General features: G+C 37.6%; 2 protein-coding genes and 1 long non-coding RNA gene across 5 annotated transcripts in view; 1 reads left to right on the top strand and 2 right to left on the bottom strand.

The window, feature by feature from the left end:
• The window catches only part of LOC139135833 (6-pyruvoyl tetrahydrobiopterin synthase-like), a 40,897-nt gene that overhangs the window by 20,708 nt on the left and 247 nt on the right, over window positions 1-19,942 (bottom strand). The gene's annotated exons all lie outside the window — the stretch shown is intronic.
• On the bottom strand, window positions 485-19,433 carry LOC139135805 (uncharacterized). Of its 2 annotated transcripts, none has more exons than XM_070703521.1 (10): window positions 19,244-19,433; window positions 16,977-18,141; window positions 16,394-16,560; window positions 12,169-14,257; window positions 10,148-10,189; window positions 9,486-9,719; window positions 8,647-8,709; window positions 8,075-8,129; window positions 6,946-7,114; window positions 485-2,796 (listed from the first exon to the last, which is right to left on the bottom strand). In XM_070703521.1, exons 2-4 carry the CDS (start codon window positions 17,772-17,774, stop codon window positions 13,582-13,584), a joined length of 1,641 nt encoding a protein of 546 aa, XP_070559622.1. In that variant the 5' UTR covers window positions 17,775-18,141; window positions 19,244-19,433; the 3' UTR covers window positions 485-2,796; window positions 6,946-7,114; window positions 8,075-8,129; window positions 8,647-8,709; window positions 9,486-9,719; window positions 10,148-10,189; window positions 12,169-13,581. The 2 variants fall into 2 exon arrangements, with proteins under 2 accessions (XP_070559622.1, XP_070559632.1); XM_070703531.1 differs by lacking the exon at window positions 19,244-19,433 and adding an exon at window positions 18,462-18,583.
• On the top strand, window positions 7,043-9,642 carry LOC139135852 (uncharacterized). The gene is made up of 4 exons (XR_011553043.1): window positions 7,043-7,135; window positions 7,640-7,786; window positions 8,272-8,522; window positions 9,509-9,642. It is a non-coding gene; the product is annotated as an uncharacterized lncRNA (long non-coding RNA).

Genomic DNA, 19,942 nt, shown 5'->3' with positions numbered 1-19,942 from the left:
AAAAATTATGATCTTTAAAAATGACAAATTATGCATGAAAAATAAAAAAAATCCTCAAAAATTGAAAATTGTACATATCAGCTAAAAGTGATAGAAATCACAATTAGAGTACATAAAGAACATATAAACCAATTTTCAAAGCAATCTGACTGACCATAGTTGAATTTTTAGCCTTTTGATGATTTTACATTTTTCAAGCTCATTTGCATATTTTTGGTGATAATGACTTCATTTGAACAAAATCCCATCTACGGGCCAGCATGTATCTACACATCAAATAGCAAAGGTGATACTTGCAGTGGTATTCAAGATTTGGCATTGGATGGACATACATACATGCATACATACCCACACACAGACGCCATGGCCGACTAACCCATTTGGAAGCTAAAATGAACCCTCCCCCCACCAAGTCACCAAGTTTACAGTAAATGCTCTTTTAACTCTTTTACTTGATCAAACAAACAAACAAACACACTGTAACCTCTGTAAAGAGCCATAACTCTGAAGGTCTTGACCTTGCCTTTATTATCAAGATATTTTTGCTCCAATACTAGCATTCAATAAATGGTGCTGGAGGCACGTTTTTTGAGTTTGTACAAACCTTTCGAGGAAAAAATTATGCTGTATGTTTGTACAAACCTTTTTGAGGAAAAAAAGCTGTATGTTTGTACAAACCTTTTTGAGGAAAAATTGAGAAGTTTGCGACTGTTTGTTGTTGGATGTCCGCTTGCCTTTCTTATACAATCTTATTATAATTTGCAAGTCAGTGGTCCTAGATAATCCCAAAACTTGACGTTGCCGTAAGCAACATATTGTGTATTGTGGGAGTGAAGGTTCACTCCTGATGTCCTTCATATTTCAGGTTACATCAAACATTTGAGCCTAAAATTGGTTCCTCAGAGACCTTCCATGATGTGTATGATACGTACTGCCAAGCAGTGGCATGTACTAGTGAAACACCCCTACCCATTGGCATATTTGGAAAGACTGTGATGAAGACATTTGAACCTGTGATACAGAGGTGCAGACACAGAATTAAAGGCATACCATCTACTATATACAAAAATCTCTCAAAAAAGAGGGTTCTCTCATTCATTGTGGATTTGAACGATTGAAGAGTGTCCTGGCTGCTAACCCACACTATGCCATTCTATCTACATCAAATACACACATCAGGTGTGCAACTGTCAGTGCAGTGTCAATCAATAGTAACAGACTTCTTAAAGAGATAAAAATTTCCAGTACTGGGAAAGTGAATATCTATCTGAGGAACACCGAGATTGATCATAGCAGTATAGGAGTTCGAAGTCAAATTGAGTTCAACAACCAGGCGGTCAATGCCCTTCTAAGTGCAGTTAGACAGAGTACTGTCTGCATTGGATACAATGTTTGTGAAGATGTCTCTACTTCATCAGATATCTATCAGTGCCAGGTAGAAGGTGGACCTTGCCATACAAGAAGAAGATCTCCTGCATGTCATGGCTTCCTTCAATACACTGCTAGAGCAGCAAATGACATCTGCGTGGCCTGCAAGAGACACCAAATTTACACTCTGAAGAAAAAGAGTGAAAATATAGAAAATGGATTAAACTCTGGCGAACACCTTTTACAACTATCTGAGGACGACGAGCTTGATCTGAGGGAGATCATAAGACAGATAAGTCCGCACCTGGCAGAAAACAACAATTTAAGGGTTTTACTGCAGTCCCAGTTAGATAATGTTGAAAAAGCAGATCATCGTCACAACAAATGGGATCCCAGGTTTGAAAAACAAATTTGTAGCGATGCCAAACTTACAGTAATAATGTCTGGCGTAATCCTTATTGAAATACTGAACGAGTCTAGTAGCTGTCATTATTCACAATTGTCTGTCGTCACTCAAAAAATGCTGAATGGGGATGGGGTGGGGGGGGGGGGGGGGGGAGGTATGTACTCAAAATTTTGGAGAGTGGTAAGTTTTCTAAGTATCACCAAATTGCATTATTTCAACTTGAAATTTCAATAAGTTTTTCCATTGGGAGAGGATAGACACCCCCCCCCCCCAAGTAATTCATTTGCAGTTGCTAATTGGGCAGGCGGGCACACATTTCTACTGTTTTATTTTTACCAGTTAACATGCCTAGCTTCAAGGTAGCTTCAAACTGTCCATAATTTTTGCAATGATATCACTACCACAGGTTCATCTCACTGACAAAGGATACTCAAAGTGTTTGGTGAAGATTCATTGCTTACAGGAATGAAAATATTAAATGTTTATTTGATGCAGAACATTAGAGTCTTGGCTTGCTATTTGAAATTTGGTGTTAAAGATCATGATATATCAGAATGGAAAGGGTCGTAAATAATGACAGCTCCCTAATGATGACATAAGTCATGTTTACTTTTTATCTTGGCATTAGCAGCTTCCTTCTTTCCCTTCAGTTGTTGAAGGTTTTGAAATTGAAAGTCATAACCGTTTCTTTTTTTTTAATATGTGTGTGTATATATACAGAATCATTAGGTTGTGTCTGTCAATATGGGCGAAGAGTCCAGCGGCGTATGACCACTTGAAAGACAGTGGGTATTTGATCTTGCCGTCAAAACGTCTACTGTCATATTACAAAAATGGAATCCAACAGAATGCTGGCTTTGATGACAAGATGTTTCGGTGGATGTCACGAGAAGCTGAAAGGTTGAGGGTTCCATCTCATGGCTATCATGGAGGTTTGATCTTCGATGAGATGAGTATTCAGGTAAGTACATTTGTCTTGACGTCACCACAGTCACTGCAAATAGCCAAGTATATCTGGATACCTGAAATTAAGAGACAATAAACATGGGAAAGAAGTTTTGATACACATGTACAGCCATTTGTAGTCTTAAAGAAGAAATTCAATTGTACTTCCGTTTAATTCCGTTTAATATCAGGAGGACCTTCAGATCATTAATGCGGCAATGTCTGTAGGCTAATTGGATTTAAAGAAATATCTGAAGATGCAAAGTATATGGATGTGTTGAGAAATGGTGAGTATCTTGCAACATAGACAGTATAAAGTTTCAACTGTCTGTTAGTCAAGCAAATGGGTGTAAGAATTACTCACATGGTGATACATGCATGTAATTTCCAAGAAATGTTCACAAGGACATACTTTACAATTTCAGAGCAGGAGCCACCAAGATTTCTGTGTTGCATGGCAATGGTTGCTAGGCAAAGCATTTGCCTTAGCAACCGACAGCAACGATGCAGTTTCTGAACTACTATAAGCTTTTATGACAATGTACTTTATTTATTTTCCTATATATACACTCCTAAAATGGTTCAACAGATTACAAGATAGCAAAAAATGTGATAATCTCCACTTTTGACGTTAATTAAACCCCCAAAATTGTTACAATTACTTGAAAACGTCTTGTTCAAGTCATCGCTTTGCCTTTTGTGAAAATATTATGGATCATATAAAGTAAAGATAGCATAGATATGCTGGTATACCACTTTCATATGAGATCCCTTCTGCCCAACCACAATGAATACAAGACGAGTCACCAACTCCACAAGAAGAGAGAAGTAAGAGCTCAAACACGGACACTGACAAGTGCCTTCCCATAGGCCTCTTCACATTAAAAAGAGCTACAAACTGACTGTCTAGTCAGTACAGCTCCATATAGCCCGTACATCAAAATGGAAGACATAAAAGAGCACTGACAATCAACTGTGATATTATCGAAAACAATACTGTTGGCCGCCCAGTTTCCACAAAAATAGTGAAAACATCACTGTTCGCTCCATATAGTTATCAAAACAAGTCAACAATTGTATGAAACTGACATACATATACAGACAGACTGACATACACAGACTGGCACAGAGTGATGACATTGACCCCAAGTGTGCCTTGGCCCATGGAGAGTGATAAAGATATAACAAACAGCTGAATGTAATGATAAAATAGTTAAGTATAGGCCTATACAGGCACTGAAGTGAATATGTTACAGCAATTTGAATAGTTTCTTTTCCTTTTCTACTTCTGTGATAATATTTAAGACAATCAATCTGCAAGGCAGTTTATGTATTGACAAATATGTTATCTTTTACAAGCACACAGTAAACTGTTCTTGATTTTTCATTTACAATATTTGACATAGACTGAATTACATGACATGCAACCATGTTTACACTTTGCCTATACACCAGATACATGGAGAAATTTCAACATACAATCATCAACTCACTCAGAAACCCTACAGAAAAAGTAAACATTGTTTTCTTCCAGAACAGCTGGTACATCCACATCTGGAACAACTTACAAACTTAACCAATTACACAAGGATGATGACACAAGAGATAAAGTTAAACTGTGATGAACTTGACTATTCCTTTCAAATCCTTACCTAACTTGACATCTTAAACTAAAATACACTGCATGGTTAATTGTGCACAAAAATACATCGGGGTGGACCATTTGATAAGGGATGGCGTCTGGAAGATCGATGAGACCTGTACATTATCTTTTTTATCCGATCCATTGTACATTCTTTTTCCCCACTCTCTCACCTTTTCTTTTTGTCAAACCTTCTCTGGCTGAATTTTTTATTGGCATTTGTTAGGAATTTTTTCAAAATCTGCCAGGATTTTTTTGCCGCATTTCAACACCAAATACAGTTTACCATATCAAATGCTTACTAAATCACCACATTATATACTCTTAGTTCCAGTAGGTATAAAATTACCAAAAAAAATCTTAAAAATACAAAATGAAAGATATCCCAGTAAAACTGAAAGTTTCGCAAAGTTGCCCCAAAATTCAAAATTCCGGATTTCAACTTAATTTCAATATATTATTAACAAAAACCCTAAGGACCGGTTTACTGAATATCAAAGCAATCAGACTGGTAAATTTTGAGAAACAAATTTTTTGACCAAAAATGAGAAAAATTGCCCCCAAAATACAAAATTGCAGATTTCATCCTAATTTTAAATATATCTAATCAACATAAACCCTAGGAACCTGTACACTAGATATCAAAGCTACCAGATCAGAAGTTTTTGGAGAAAAATTTTTGACCAAAAAAGGCAAAAATTGCCCAAAAAATAAAAAAAAATTGCCAGTTTCAACATACCTTCAATACATTATATTGAGATTAATCTTAGATATCTGTATACCAAATACATGTATCAAAGCTATCAAATCAGCAGTTTTTGGATTAAAAAATTTTTATCAAAAATTGGAAAATTGCCCCAAAATTACAAATATGACAATATCAATACAATTTGTACAAGCCTGACTGAAGTCATTCTGAGGAACATGAATATTAAGTTTCATAGCATTCAGACGAGCGATTTCAGAAAACAAGATTTTTTGACTAAAAACGGAAAAAATACCCTAAAAATACAAACATGCAAATTTCATCCCAATTTTTGCACACATAATTTAGAATACCTAAAGAAATCTGCATACCAAGTTTCAACCAAATCTGACCAATGCTTACTGAGTTTTAGCCATTTGTAGGATTTTTCCTTTTTTCCCCCTCATTTGCATATTTTTGGCACTGACATGTTCATTTGAACAAATTCACATCTCCACCCCTAGGTGCACCTGTACACCAAATACTAGGACAGTAGGTGCTACGGTTTAGGAGTTTTTGATTCGGACGGACTAACAGACATACATACATACTTACATACATACACACAGACGCCATTTTTCCACCTTATACGAATACCTCCCATTTGCATATACATATGCATATATGGGAGCGTAAAAAACAACAATACCATATAGGAGAAACAATAATTTAAAAGATACATTGATCAAAACCAAAATGAACATAGCAACATTAGATATAAAAGCAGAAATCACTAAAAAGCATGCAACACTGCAGTTTCTTTTGATGAAACTGAAGGATCGCCAACATAATTAAACATAGACCACATAGATCCAAATATACTGCTTCCCATTCCCTCTTAACAGAACAACATTAACTCACTCAAGCATTAGTACACGAAAACAATTGGGATACTATACAAAATCAAGCGACTGATGAAGGGACCACATTTTCAGAGTCTCGAAACGCTCGGCAAAATGGATCATCCATTAAAGAATTTAACACTACAGATCTAAGGGTGTCTCTCACCATAGCATTCCCCAAATAAGGCCACACATATAAGTGAAAAATTAAACACAAAATGAACGATTCATACGAGATCTACACTTGCATAAAACTAGTTTGATGTGAGGAGCTGCATTTTTATAGCCTGACTTGACCTAGATTGGATTTTGTGCCATATAATTCTTGTGTATGATATCCAAATGAAATGCTACATGTTTTTTAGAACAAGGAGTCAAGAAAAAAAACAACAGCACTCACAGTTTGTCAGAAACTGCATTGTTGCTGCCGGTTGATAAGGGAAATGATTTGCCTAGCAACCGTTTCTATGCAATACTGAAATCTCAGTGGCTCCTGCCCTGAAATGTACAATAGGTCTTTGTGAACTGTTGTGGAAAGTTTTATGGTTGTATCACTCTGTGAGCAATTCTTGTCCTATTTAGCACAGAGTGCCTATACTAAATGTTTGCCGCCTCTCACTCTAATACTATTATTTACCCTATGGAGCCCAGCTCATTTGCATAACAACACACAGTGGAGACCAGAACTTGATACTCAATTAACAAAATTGTGACTGGTAGTGATTTCATTTCTTCAATATCATCAAAAATGAGCTAAACTGACAATAGCAATAAATATTCAAATGATTAAGCTAAAAAATGGGCTTTCAAATGATACTACAATGAACAAGAAAATAATAAAAATTCCATTACACTTTACACCTCACTGAATACGTTGGAATACTGTTGAGGGCAAATTTCAAATTCTTTTTAGACTCCAACCATTGGAAGCCATGCTCAGCAACACTATTAAGATTTAGGAAAGTGTAAGTGTAGGTGTTTAAGTTTTTACATTTACCTTTTTTTTCACTTTGATGTTCAGGAGGAAACAGGATTGCAATGGCCACACATGTACTGCAACTTGTCTTTCTTGGAGATACTGGTTTCAGTTTCCAATTGCACATTTTCCAACGACGGAGATTACAGCCCCAGAGTTGTTTGACATATTTTGGAGGTGTGTTGGTTTGCTGAAAGATTGGCAATTCAATGTAAGTAGACTGGTCATCCTTTGTGTGAAATCAACATTATACACAGGGACTTGTTGAAACAGGATTTTACACTGAACTTCAAAATTAATGTCAAGTATGCACATATGCTTGGTTTTACAGATGTTCTTAAACTTTACACACTACCTTTTCTGCAAGGAATAATCATAGAAATTGCAATGCATTGTGGGACACATTTGACAGAAGGGAGGAGGCATAAACATCCAAAACAATGGTCCTAATTACATAACAACCCCAACACTTCTTGTTGAATGTATCCCAGAGCACTGCACCTTCCAACATGGCGGGAACTCATTTCTTCTCTATAATAGTCCTTCCCAGCCCACTAAGAAAGAAATGTTCATCTAAGTGTCATCACACTTCTGTAATCGGTTTGGAAAGTTGGTTTGCTATTTACAATCATTGCAGGAAAGATGTTGGCATTCATATGCAGTTGTACTTTGATCACTTGCTAAAATGCATGCCTTTTGAAATTCATTATTACAGGTCAACTATGGATGCTTTGATGGTGCTTCAAGCAATCGTTCATTTGTAAAACTCCATTTCAAAAACACGCATCCAAAGGAATTACAGTTCACAGTGCCAAATATATATGACTCAAATAAGGAAATGACTTTCATATTTGATCCATCAGTAAGTAGAACAATTACCATGAATTTATATAAAGTTCACTTTTTTCACCATTTGTGGAACTTGATAGTGCCAAAACAGCATTGTTTTCTCAGTTGTAGTTGACAGCTTGATTTCTCTACCTACCCAAATGGCGAAAAGGTGACAAAGGCAAAACCTGTTAACCACACATTTTTTTTATCATGATGACCATGGTAAACCTTGTATGTCATGTTCTATACAAAGCAAGTAAACAATAACAGGTCCAAAAGTCTGATAAGTTAAACTAATGATGTTTTTTGCTTTACTTACCTATATATTCTGTACATTGGTGACCACAATTTAAATATCATGTGTATCTGGGTACCTGTTGAAGTTAAAGGTTGCATTTAGTACAGAGAAAATAAAATGAATGTTGTTCAGTGTATGGTTGTGCAATCTCAGTGTAATTCAAGCCCAAGTGTCCAGGGGACAAAGATCTAGAAAGACGACCATAATTTTTCTTACAGCATGAATTTAAGAAGATTCGAAACAACATTCTCAAAAGTAGCAGGAGACAAGGACCAAGGCACTTGGTGCATGGAGACCATGACATCATATGGCACCATTGGGTTAGAGCATATGAATGGACCTTAACACCAATCCTGTAAGGATTCACTTCAAACTGACAGAAGAACACTTGCACCCAGATCAAACTGCAAAGATGAGGAATCACCTAGCAGAGGAAGTTCTCAACAAGGACATGCTTTACTTAATGCTTGTAAGTTACATTAAAATGGTCCAAGTCTTTCAATTGGTAATCATTTCTGACATTTGTGCTCTGTTCAGTCTACCAGAGTACTCACGAAACAGGATGGATCCGAATTATTCAAATACTAACTTACCATGTGTGCAAATCCATTTAGCCTTTGCTTTCATAGGTTTTCTCCATACTCTCCAACAAGATGCTAAAACAGAGAAACATTTTAGATTATATGATTAAAAAGGTTTCTTCATGATAAATCTGCATAAATTTCACTTAAAGGGACAAAGTTGCTCTTTTGAACCTTTTGTGATATCATAAATACAGGGAATACTTGTATAAAATCACTCCTTGTGCAGAATAATGTCAGTACAGAACCTCAAACTGTCAAAAATGACCCCTTTGCAGTGTGAAAAGTGGTGATTTTGTGTGTGACATCTACAAATGTAGATGGAATGAACTTCTCCTTCCTAAGTGTGTTTCCTTTGACAAATAAACGTTGCCTAGGCAGTGTGCATGACAGCTATTATCCTATCTACATGAAAGGAATACACACTCTGAGATCTCATTACAAGCCCCATCAAGTCTGAACATTATGTAACACTGGATATCCGGTGCAGTCTATAGATGAAAAGTCATTCAACACTGAATAAATGGTAGAAACCTTTTATTTTTCAGTTGATGTTTAGATCTTGTTTATCTATTGGCAGAGTAGAGATAGTGTACAGTTAGCCAGTTTCTCAGTGTGTTACAAGTAGAAAACAACAGGAACAGCTCTAGATGTAAAAAAAATTCATGAAATAAAAAGTAAAAAGAGATACTTTGTCCCTTTAAAACAACTTTCTAGATTTTTTTCTTCGTATAATTTCTGATTGATTGATTGATTGAATGAATTAAGTGACATTTTGTGGTAACAAGATTAGCCAAACATTGTTTTCCAAAGACATTTTCCAAGATGGTTTCCTTTTATATGTTACTAACCAGATATCTAAATCCAATTCTAGGCGTATCAAAAGTCACTTCCCACTGAGATTGACAGGTGGCATCTTAACAAGACGATAGAGTTACTGGAGCAGACATCCCAATTGATTGATAATTTTCGAGATCTTCGTCCCATTAAGGAATATGACGACACCAGGCTTCATGAGAATATGAACATCTTGAGATGGTTTTCGGACTGGGAAGCTACTGTAATGGATGATGACAGCATGTCACCTGAAGAGAAAAAGAGAAGCTTGCTGTCAAAGGAAACACGGGACGATCTGATCAGCTTGATCTTGGGCTTTGATAGATTATGCAAAAATAAACTTGGCCAGTGTCGTGGGGGATACATTATTCCTGGGCGGGTTAACTCTGATATAGTCGAGAATATTTTTTGCTCTCAACGTAGTATGTCAAATGGTGGATGTACTAATCCAAATTATACACAGTATGGTAAAAGTATAAACACCATCATTTTAACGCAAGGTATTCTATCAAAGAAATCAAATGTTAAAGTTGTCAACAAATCTGGCTACTCAGCATTGCCATACCATATGCACACAGGAGAGCCCCTCAAACCATCAAAAAAGAGAAAAATACACCTTTTATCAAAATGATCTACCTTTGGTTTGAGCTAAAAAAATATAGACATTTACACCTACCTTAATTCCTGTACTTTGCAACCCGACTGCTTTGAGGATAATCTGTAATGCCAAAAAAATCAATATTAATAGACAATGGAGATGACAACTTTTAATTTCTGCTGCACAATTTGTTGGCTATTTACTAATAACATCTTATTGTTCAATAGGAAGAAACTGTTGACATTCAATTGTACTGCTTTGCTTGTTTCACATATGAAAAAAATGAATATTAAAGAAAATAAAGATGTATAACAGCAGTTAAAGGCCCATGAGCTGCAACTCTCCGAAAATGTTCAACCTCAAGATACCTTTCAACTTTCTTAGAAATTCATTGTTATCTATAAATTTAACGATGTAGTCATTAACTATGCCTCATCAACTTTCACTTTTGGCAGATTAGACAGGAAATTGGACAGATTATTGTTCATTTTGAATTTCATGCCATTTTCAAAATCTCACCATAATATGTAAAACACGTAGGATTTTTCGTCAAATCGGAACGAATCCCTTTCCTGTCTTTTCAGTGGGTAGCTCCATGTTGTATTTGCAAAGATTCAAATGTGTACATGCACCATTTACACTGCTCATCAAATAATTGTATGTGGGCGGCCATATTTGGGTGCGGCACCGTTTTATTATTTGTCTAACTGAAACCTGCCCATACAGTCCAACTCGGTGGATAATTATGCTTGAGTAAACGTCTCTGAATAAGAATGTTTGTATGAACTACTTTTTATCTGAATATAAAGTCATGAAAATAATGTCAAAAGTTGCAGCTCATGGGCCTTTAACAGTAACTAACATGGCTGATCATTTACAATTGTGTTCTGTGGTGAAATTCAATATTGTAAGGAGTCAAACAAGCAGTGGTTTCGTTAACAGTCCGGGTTATGTCCATATAGAGGATAGTAGGGAAGAGCCATGGCGTACCGTATATGTAATGAAATTAAGGCAATAACCAATCACGTACTGTATATGTAACATGGGTCAAAGGTTACGTTGGTTCACTTTGTTCAGAGAACGATATGACCAGACAGATCCACCGATCGAGTGAGACTGTTGACTACCCGGAAGTATCTTAGCTCCAGTCGATTGGCGACGTTCTACCGTGTTAAAAATTGTAAGATTTCTTCAGGAATAGTTTTCTGAGTTTCTTTACCCTTGACCATATTCGACAAAGAGTTATTGGACGTTTTTCGTTCTCTTTTCCAGCTTTTGGTTTACTTCTCGGCGATTGATCCGGCGTGCGTTTTTATGAGCGAAGGGTCAATCGTACCGGGCAACGCATGGTGATCGAAAAAATCGTGCTCCATCGTGCTCCGATGACCGACTAAAACAGTTGACCCATCTTTGAAAAGCTGGAAACATTCTCTATACTGCAGATGGCAAGGTTAAATTGAAATTCGACCAAAAATAGGCGATATTTGGCGACAAATAAACTTACTGTAGATTTACAAGGGTCAAATGCTGATTTCTAGGAGCCGTACCCGGCCAGGAAATTCATCCAAATAGGTAATTTTTAATGTACTAACCACTTGTGTCGGTCACCATCTCGACCGTACTAAACATTGTGCGTAACGTCTACATCTAAAAACTACCCAGTGCTAAAAATAAAGGGCGAAATCAAGCCGAAAACTTCCAAACTCGTTGCAATGTACGAGCCCAGGTTTGCATGGTTAATTATTCGTGACGTTGCGGCGGCAGGTTCGCTGATTGGTCAATCGTAATATCCTCTCTATGGACATAACCCGGACTGGTTAAAAGCCCGCCGCCGGCCATATGGTTGGCTGTAAGACAATCTCAAGACAGTCTTGGCCGGCTATAACCTTGAACCCATAGCCGTCAGCAACATTTCGCTGGTAATAAATTCAGTGTATTGGCAAAAGTTGGTCGCCTATATTTTTTAAATGGTCGCCTGTTTCAAAATTTAGTGAAACCCCTGAACAAGAAACTACAGTCCATACATGAATACAAAATTTGTCAGAAATTTGCCAAGAGATACATACATGTATTTTGGATGTTTAACTGCTGAATCATACCTTTTGGAATCAAGTTGCTATGGGTCAGGTACCACAATACACAGTCTTCCTCATGATCCAGGCCTGTATGGTTGTCATTACTCCACATTCATAGTCCAGCAGTAGAATATCTTGGGTCCTATGGTGAAATATTCCTATGCAGGACAACCAACACATTTTGAACCCTTCCGTATAGTCTTAAGGCTCTTGAATATAAACAGTGTCTTCTAATCCTCCACTCTTATTGGCGGTATCTTCTGCGCAGGTTATCCCAAATACATTAGGATTCGGCATTCCCGATGACTCCACAATAGTTTTTGAAAGAGCATCCTTCAAATTTCTCACAGTGGACCTTGTGTTGAACTTAATGTTGTAGGCCCTGCACAGTAACATCAATTCACTTTTCTTAAAGTGCACCTTGTCAAAATAGGTTTTATCAGCTTCAAGATGCTCAACAAGTTTTGTGTGGCTTGTGAATTTGTTCTCGGATAAATCATTTGGAATTTCTTGGAAAGTCATCACCTGTGCTCTCTGTTGTCAATCTGTTCTTACAGATGGCTTGTCTAAGGGGCACACTTTTCTTCTTCTTCAGTTTCCTGAGCAATTCTTTACGAAACTGATTATTGGCAACATTCATATATGATGTTACAACCTGCGTATATAATTCAACTATGGATGAGCTCAAAGCAACAAGTTCTGTACATGTATCATTGCAGACATTAGAATATTGTCCCTCCTTCTCTAAACTGACTGGGGTTCTGTAATTTGAAAAGATCTGAATCCATGACTGGAAAAGATCTTTACTTTCAAGTATTAATTTCGTACTTCTAACCAAAACATTACCTACAGACTCGCGGAGTAATTCAAAGGTCTGTACTTGGTCTCTCTCTCTCTCTATTTGACAAAAGAAATCAAATGTTGCATCACTAACATGTGTTAGCCTACCCATGGAATACTGTCTTCGTTGAACACCTTCAAGTGTATCTTTATATTTGGTATTTTGTACAAGTTCATCATAGGGTGTCTCTAGATATGAAAGTAGATCAATCAACCTGTTTGTGTCTTTGTTTACTTCAATCATTCTTCTGGAGTATAAATTTCTCAAAACTTTAGCTTTCAAACGTTTTCTCAACTTGGAAACACATCTTCCTGCTAAGTATCTTAAACTGCCCATGCCATCAGTTGACATCTTGTCAACGTTTGCATTTCCTTTTACAGGCTGCTGGTTTTCAACTGAGTCTTTCAGGTGCGACAATTTAAGTACTGAGGTTTTGATTGATGTATGAATTTTTGTCATGACACTTTCTTCATGGGTACTGAGCGAATTCTTACAAAATAGTGACAAACACACATTTGTATACTCTCTGCATGTCAAATAAGAAAAAAAGGATGCTGAGAAGGCAGTAAAATCTCGGGTTTCAGCCTTTTTCCTTTTCAAGCAGTTAACTCTAAACAATTCATGAATAGTTTTCCATTGCTGTTCACAAAATTTCTGCAACACATGTTCATCTGCAGCGAGACGTTGAATAACTCTGTTTTGTTCTTTCTGGTTCTCTGTTCTGGGTTTTTGAATGTGATGTCCTGCAATATACTTATCCCTGAAAAATTAGGTGGAATAATGGTATCAGTTATTGTTTCTTCCATGTCAGGAACCCCCTCATTCTCTTCAGATAATTGTACCATAGGATCTGTGCTTTCAACCTCTTCAGGACCAAGTTCACATGATGAATCACTGTTGAATGACTCGCCATCAGAATCAGTGTTGCAGTCAGCTGCACTCTGCTCCAAGTTTTCTGTTACCTCTTGTGTATTTGATTTGCAACATGCTTTGTCAATAGAAGGGGTAACTGGATGTTGTCGAAGATAATCATAAATTATGGGTGGCTGAACAGGACAGTGCCGTTGCTTAAAGTTTATAATTCTCAGGTTATGAAGCGACCTAACCCTGCTTACGGCTACTCCTAACTGTCCAGGGTTACTGATGCATTTGCAATCCACAACAACCGAATCAAGTGTCATTCCCTGGCTCTTGTGAATGGTGAGACAATATGCCAAACGTAGTGGAATCTGACGTCTTGTAGCAACCTCTTTACCCAGCTCCTTGTTGTATCTGTAAAAAAGAAAAACACCAGTGTTACTGCACTTTACTGTCATAATAATATGTGTGACTATAACAATCACTACCAGGGTATGCATGGTTTACTAATATAGTAACCCCTTGACTACCAATGCCTATGTAACCCTATATACCAGAGCCAATCCATACAATATTATACAGGGGTTAAAAATTCCAGTAGCCCGACGTCCCGGACTTGCTAATTTCACCATCGGGCAATCTATTTCAATTTACCACAAGCCCGCGGCCTTACAACATCGGGACTAAGCAGAATAATTTTATTACCTTTGTGCTGAATTTTAATCTCCGAAATGCAAATCCAGTACAAACCCTCTCGTAAAAACATCAACATTACCAGTTGGTGAAGGTTGGCCAAAGGATAAAAAATGACAAGTTGAAGCGTCGCTTTATGCCCTCCTGGTCGAACAATGGGCACTCTTTGTCGGCAATGTCCTGATGTATCTGATACAACTGGTGCACTAACTTCAGGGTGGACCCATTGAAGTCTTATAAACAAGTCATCGTTGATGACACAGTCCCCGCTTGACTATTTTGTTATAATCTTTGGTATCTAGGTAGCTGTGAAATGACATTGATGCAACTTGCATCAGGTCTGTGACTTGCAAAATAAAGTAATCTGAACAACATTCTGGAGTGGTATGAGATCAAGTACGTTGATGTAATCGGCCACTTTGGGATCATATGAAAACAAATTAATGTGCACATGTACATGTATGCAAAGCACTTTATCTTTTTATCGAGTTTCAATGACACCATAACTGGATCATATCCTGAAATACATTGACATGCATATGTAGGCCAATTTTTGCAAAATTTGGAACAAATCCGTTCAAGGATATTTGAGTTATGGTTCAAAGACACGAAAAAATCACAACAAAATGGCCGTCTCAGGAAATTTTAACCCCTGACATAGGGTTAAATGGATTTGGTCTGTTAACAGGTACTTGTGTTTGATAAGTTTCTATCTGACCAAGTAAACCATATGATTTTTGAACCCTCATTATTTTCTTTAAATAAAAAACATGTTTTGGATAATTTTATCACAAAATCTATCACAAGACCTGTCGTGTGACAAAAATAGCCAGTGAAAACAAAAGGAAAACGTTTCCCCAGCAAAACTTGTGCTTTGTAAATATTGATATAAAATGTTATGGACAAATATGACTCTATATTGTATTTTTCACCATAATGAAACATGTCCTTCATCGTAACTAATTTTTATTGTAAAAATATGAACAAAATTATTAAAATAAGTTCTCATTGTAATGATATTCCTATTGTTATGATTATGAAAATCATATTAACCTTTTGAGGTCAAGTCAAGGGTCAATTGTTTGGCAAAATTTGTGTCCAAACTTTGATTTGTGAGGGATCAAGGTCATTCACGTCACCTATGGATATCGTACCTGAAATGCGTACCATAGATTTGTAAAGTTCAATACCAAAGAAACTGTACATCCCTACTGTTTTATGCTGTCTTTTTCCAGCACTCAAGGTATATAAGTATACATTATAGTGTCGGATAAAGACGGCACCCATGGTGACCAAGGGGTTAAGCAGAGGGGTACATGGGCCTCAAGAGTTTTAACGACATACAGTTAAAAACAGAGGGCTAGGCCAAAACCCCTAAACCCTGAAATGATATTTTGAAGTGAAAAAAAATTAAGATTTACTAATAACCTGTCACTTTCTCACAAAGGAAGTGCGTGTTCATTTGGCAGGTGCCATGTATGGGGCAAGATTCGCTTACTATTTTTTGAAACACCTGACAACACTTCCCAGTCTTCCAAGGACCTGACTTTGTTGTGTGTTTTGTGGACTGTCTGTGCTATGCCCTTTTCAGACTGGTTGTCTGTGCAACTGGCCATGTAAACACTGTATTTCTGACCTATGAACTTTAGAATATGGATGGGTATGATCACAAATCTTTAAATACACCCAACTTCCTAACAAAAGGTATCTAGGTGGTAATCATGACGTCATTTTCTGATGTTTATCAGCAGGACATAAACTAACCTACATCTAGCAACTTTACAAACTACTAATATACTAGATTTAACGACTGATTTAATAATCAGAATACTGTAGCTATACATTAACTGCACCTACCTTGAGAAAGCTTGATATGTTATCACAGCCGTTGACTCTATCTGATCAAAGTAGACATGTACTTTTTCTGGCTCATTCTTCATGACAGTTCCTCTGAGACCATTGACAAGATATTTTGACATATTCTTTACAAGCATGACTGGTGCCCCTTCTTTTAATCGGACAACCTAAAAAAAAAAATTGGGACCATTGTTTGAGTGCTAGTACAGCGAAAAAAATTTCTATCTAGAGGACACACTGGAAAATAAATTCACGTGTACTTGACATCCACATGCAGCCTCTCACAGTGAAGTTATATTTGTGCACATACCTCTGAGAACATTCACATGAAGGAATTTTTATCTAAATGTAAAATCAAGAAATTGATGTTCAAAGCTGCAGCTCATTAGCCTTTAGGACCAACAAATGCAAACAAAAAACCTGCAGGGTCTGTGACACCCAAAAAGATATGAAAAATGACGCTTAGCTTTGATTTTGCATTTTATTTTCTGCAGATAATAAGTAGATTATTTTGAGAGAGCTGTCAAACAAAGGATTAAACCACACAGTTGATTGGCGAGAATTTTGTTCCATTAATACATACCTTCGGGACAGGTAACCTATTCAAAAGCAGTGGATCACCAACATCTTCAGAGTGATATTCAGTCACTTCACCAGCTGTATCCATCAACTGCTCTGCGTTGTGTAAATCAACCTCATAGTTGGTGGCGTACAATTGTACAGGCTTTGCATCAAGGGGCAGTGGTCGATCAAGTGATCTTATTAGTCGTTCAGATGTAAAAGAAACAGTTCCCTTTGAACACTCGTGTACCATGGTAATAAAGTCATTTTCTGACTGCCTCAGGGTTTTGGTCAATGTTACAATATGTGGAACAGCTTTAACAAATAACTGGGACTGAAATACATATAGACCATTGTCACCATAATGACGGTTTGGCACAGGTTTTAATTGGAAGAAATCGCCACTAAAAATGCATTGCACACCCCCCATAACTGTACTACTACTACGTATCTGCCGTAAGACAGACTCCACTTGTTCAAACACCTTGACACTTAACATAGAAATTTCATCTATCACCAGGACATCCATGGATTTTATCTTCTGTTTTACACTCCATATACAATGAGTCGTTTTCAATTTTAGATACAATTTCGTCACTTTCGAATCTACCATCACCCAGACAAAAAGTAGAATGAACAGTCCTTGCATCCACATCTTTAAGCAGCAATGCTGCAAGACCTGTAGTTGCCGTACCCACCACATTTTCCCTCTCTTTCTTAATGTTCTAACAATATCCCTAATTTGAAATGTCTTCCCTGTTCCAGCTTGGCCTGTCAACAACAAACTGTGGCCATCAGTAGCCAACTGTAAGGCAGCCATTCTATGATTGACTGACAGAGAAGAGACATCATATACAAAATCTAGCCACACTGATAAATTGGTGGTCCCGCCCAACAAGTCTGCTCAAAGAGGCATCAAATACAAAATCTAACAACACTGATAAATGGTTGGTCCCGCCCAACAGAACAACTCAAAGAGGCATCAAATACAAATCTAGCCAAACTGATAAATGGTGGTCCAGCCCAACAGGTCTGATCAAAGAGACATCAAATACAAAATCTAACAACACTGATAAATGGTTGTCCCGCCCAACAGACAACTCAAAGAGGCATCAAATACAAAATCTAGCCACACTGATAAATGGTGGTCCCGCCCATACAGGACTGCTCAGTTCCAACAACATTTTCTGTAAAAGAATGAAAAATTCAAAATAAAAAATGGTACAAAATTGTTGGTATCAATTTGCTTACCAAGTGCGGTCACCACACGGCAGACATGAACACTGGCACACTGCAACATCATGGCTTTATTAAGGCAGATCCGCACGTCATTAGGAAAGAAATGGGAGGTTCTTCAACGTTCAAACGAAAAACAAACTTCGATAAGAGGCCTTTAACGAATTCAACAAAACATAATTATACACAACCAAGCTTATTATACACACACAAACATCGCAACTTTTCCTAAAAAGGTATTAAAACAGCCAACCACACCGGATCTACGCACCAAAATGATCAGTCACAGTCACATGATCCAGACCGGCGTGTTTATCAATGGCAATCGTTAAATTTTTCTCATTTATTGATTTGGTCGACAGAAAAGGGAGCTAAGTGGTGATCCCGTCCTACAGGACTGCTCTGCCCCCCCCCCCCCCCCAATTTCTGTAAAAGAACGAAAATAACGAAAATTTCAAAATAAAAAATAGCAAAAAAAATGTTGGTATCAATTCGCGTTGTCCCTATTCTCTTTCACGGATATCCTTTTACACAAATGTCTACTCGATCGCTTTCAGTCCTCTAGGTTTTGCCTAAATCAGGAGATCGTTCAACTTCTGTGAGACTCTCCTCGGCCCGGTGGTATACCCTGACAAGTGATTGAGAAATTTATCACCCAATCTTCCCGCTGCTGTCTGAAGTCAACTCACTGTCGCGCACATCAAAAGATTCACATAAACGGTCAACAGTCTAAAATGTGACTCGACATACAATCATTAAACTGTATTTGATCTTTGGTAGCTGTATGTTATGATTTAGAACGTTCCTATCACGAAAATTGTTAAAGCAAAATGTACCAAGTGAAGTGCGGTCGCCACACATCACACGTGAATAACTCACAGCATCATGGCGTTTATACAAGGCAGGTCTGCACGTCGTCATTTGGATCATTACTGTTTTTCTTCGTGAAAACGAAAAAATCTTTGACAAGAGGCCTTAAATCACTCAACAACACATAATAATACACAACCAAGCTTATTAGACACAATAAATATTGTAAACATCGCAACTTACCCTCAAAAAGGTTTGTACAAACAGCAGACAACCACTCTCCGCAGCGGGTCGACACGCCAAAATGATCGGCCACGTGATCAGTATTTGTCAATGGAGAACACTGATCATTTCTAATTCTCCGTACACGCAAACGTAACAATTTAGTTTTGCGAAAAATCGGTAATTTTTCTGCCCAGAAAAAAAGTTGCAGACTTCTCATGACGAGATTATTTTTAAATGACCATCCACAACATATCATGCCCGAAAGTTAGAGACCCAGACAGCCATTATTGCTGAGTGGAGAAAACGGCCAAAAACTGGTTGCATAACCTCTCTTTCTATTTATGTACTTGATGGCTGCCGCAGTCGACAACTGCATAAGAGATGAGTAAACGTAATGAATGCGCATGCTCAAAAAGATTGCGTTCGCTCCCGACCACGGCCGAGCGAGCTCGAGAGACTCCGATCGCGCTGTCCATTTCCTCGTTCTATCAGCTGGCGGCGCTGTTCAAACTCTGCCAAGCTACAGCTACACTGCCTAGCCACCTTCATATGCAGTTCGTCTGCCACCGTACCGTACGTCGGCCGACCGTGCCTCGAACGACTATCCAAGCAACGTTACGATAACCTGTGTACAGACAAACAAGGTCAAGAGCACACAATCGAAAGTGCAATGTAAAGAAGCAACAATTTAGCCGTTCATGCAACCTATATAGTATG

The sequence above is a fragment of the Ptychodera flava genome, chromosome 1, assembly GCF_041260155.1.
Source record: "Ptychodera flava strain L36383 chromosome 1, AS_Pfla_20210202, whole genome shotgun sequence".
In the NCBI taxonomy this organism is placed as follows: Eukaryota; Metazoa; Hemichordata; class Enteropneusta; family Ptychoderidae; genus Ptychodera; species Ptychodera flava.
Note: the sequence above shows the minus strand (reverse complement) of the source record. Positions and strands in the feature narration are given on the sequence as shown.

What these genes read in the sequence shown, in the direction of transcription:
- LOC139135805 (XM_070703521.1), bottom strand. Translation starts at nt 17,774, where the DNA reads ATGGCTGCCTTACAGTTGGCTACTGATGGCCACAGTTTGTTGTTGACA. An exon ending in ATAGGTTACCTGTCCCGAAG is followed by an intron (nt 16,561 to 16,976) that starts GTATGTATTAAT and finishes TTTTTTTTTTAG; the next exon opens with GTTGTCCGATTAAAAGAAGG. An exon ending in ACATATCAAGCTTTCTCAAG is followed by an intron (nt 14,258 to 16,393) that starts GTAGGTGCAGTT and finishes TCTTTTTTACAG; the next exon opens with ATACAACAAGGAGCTGGGTA.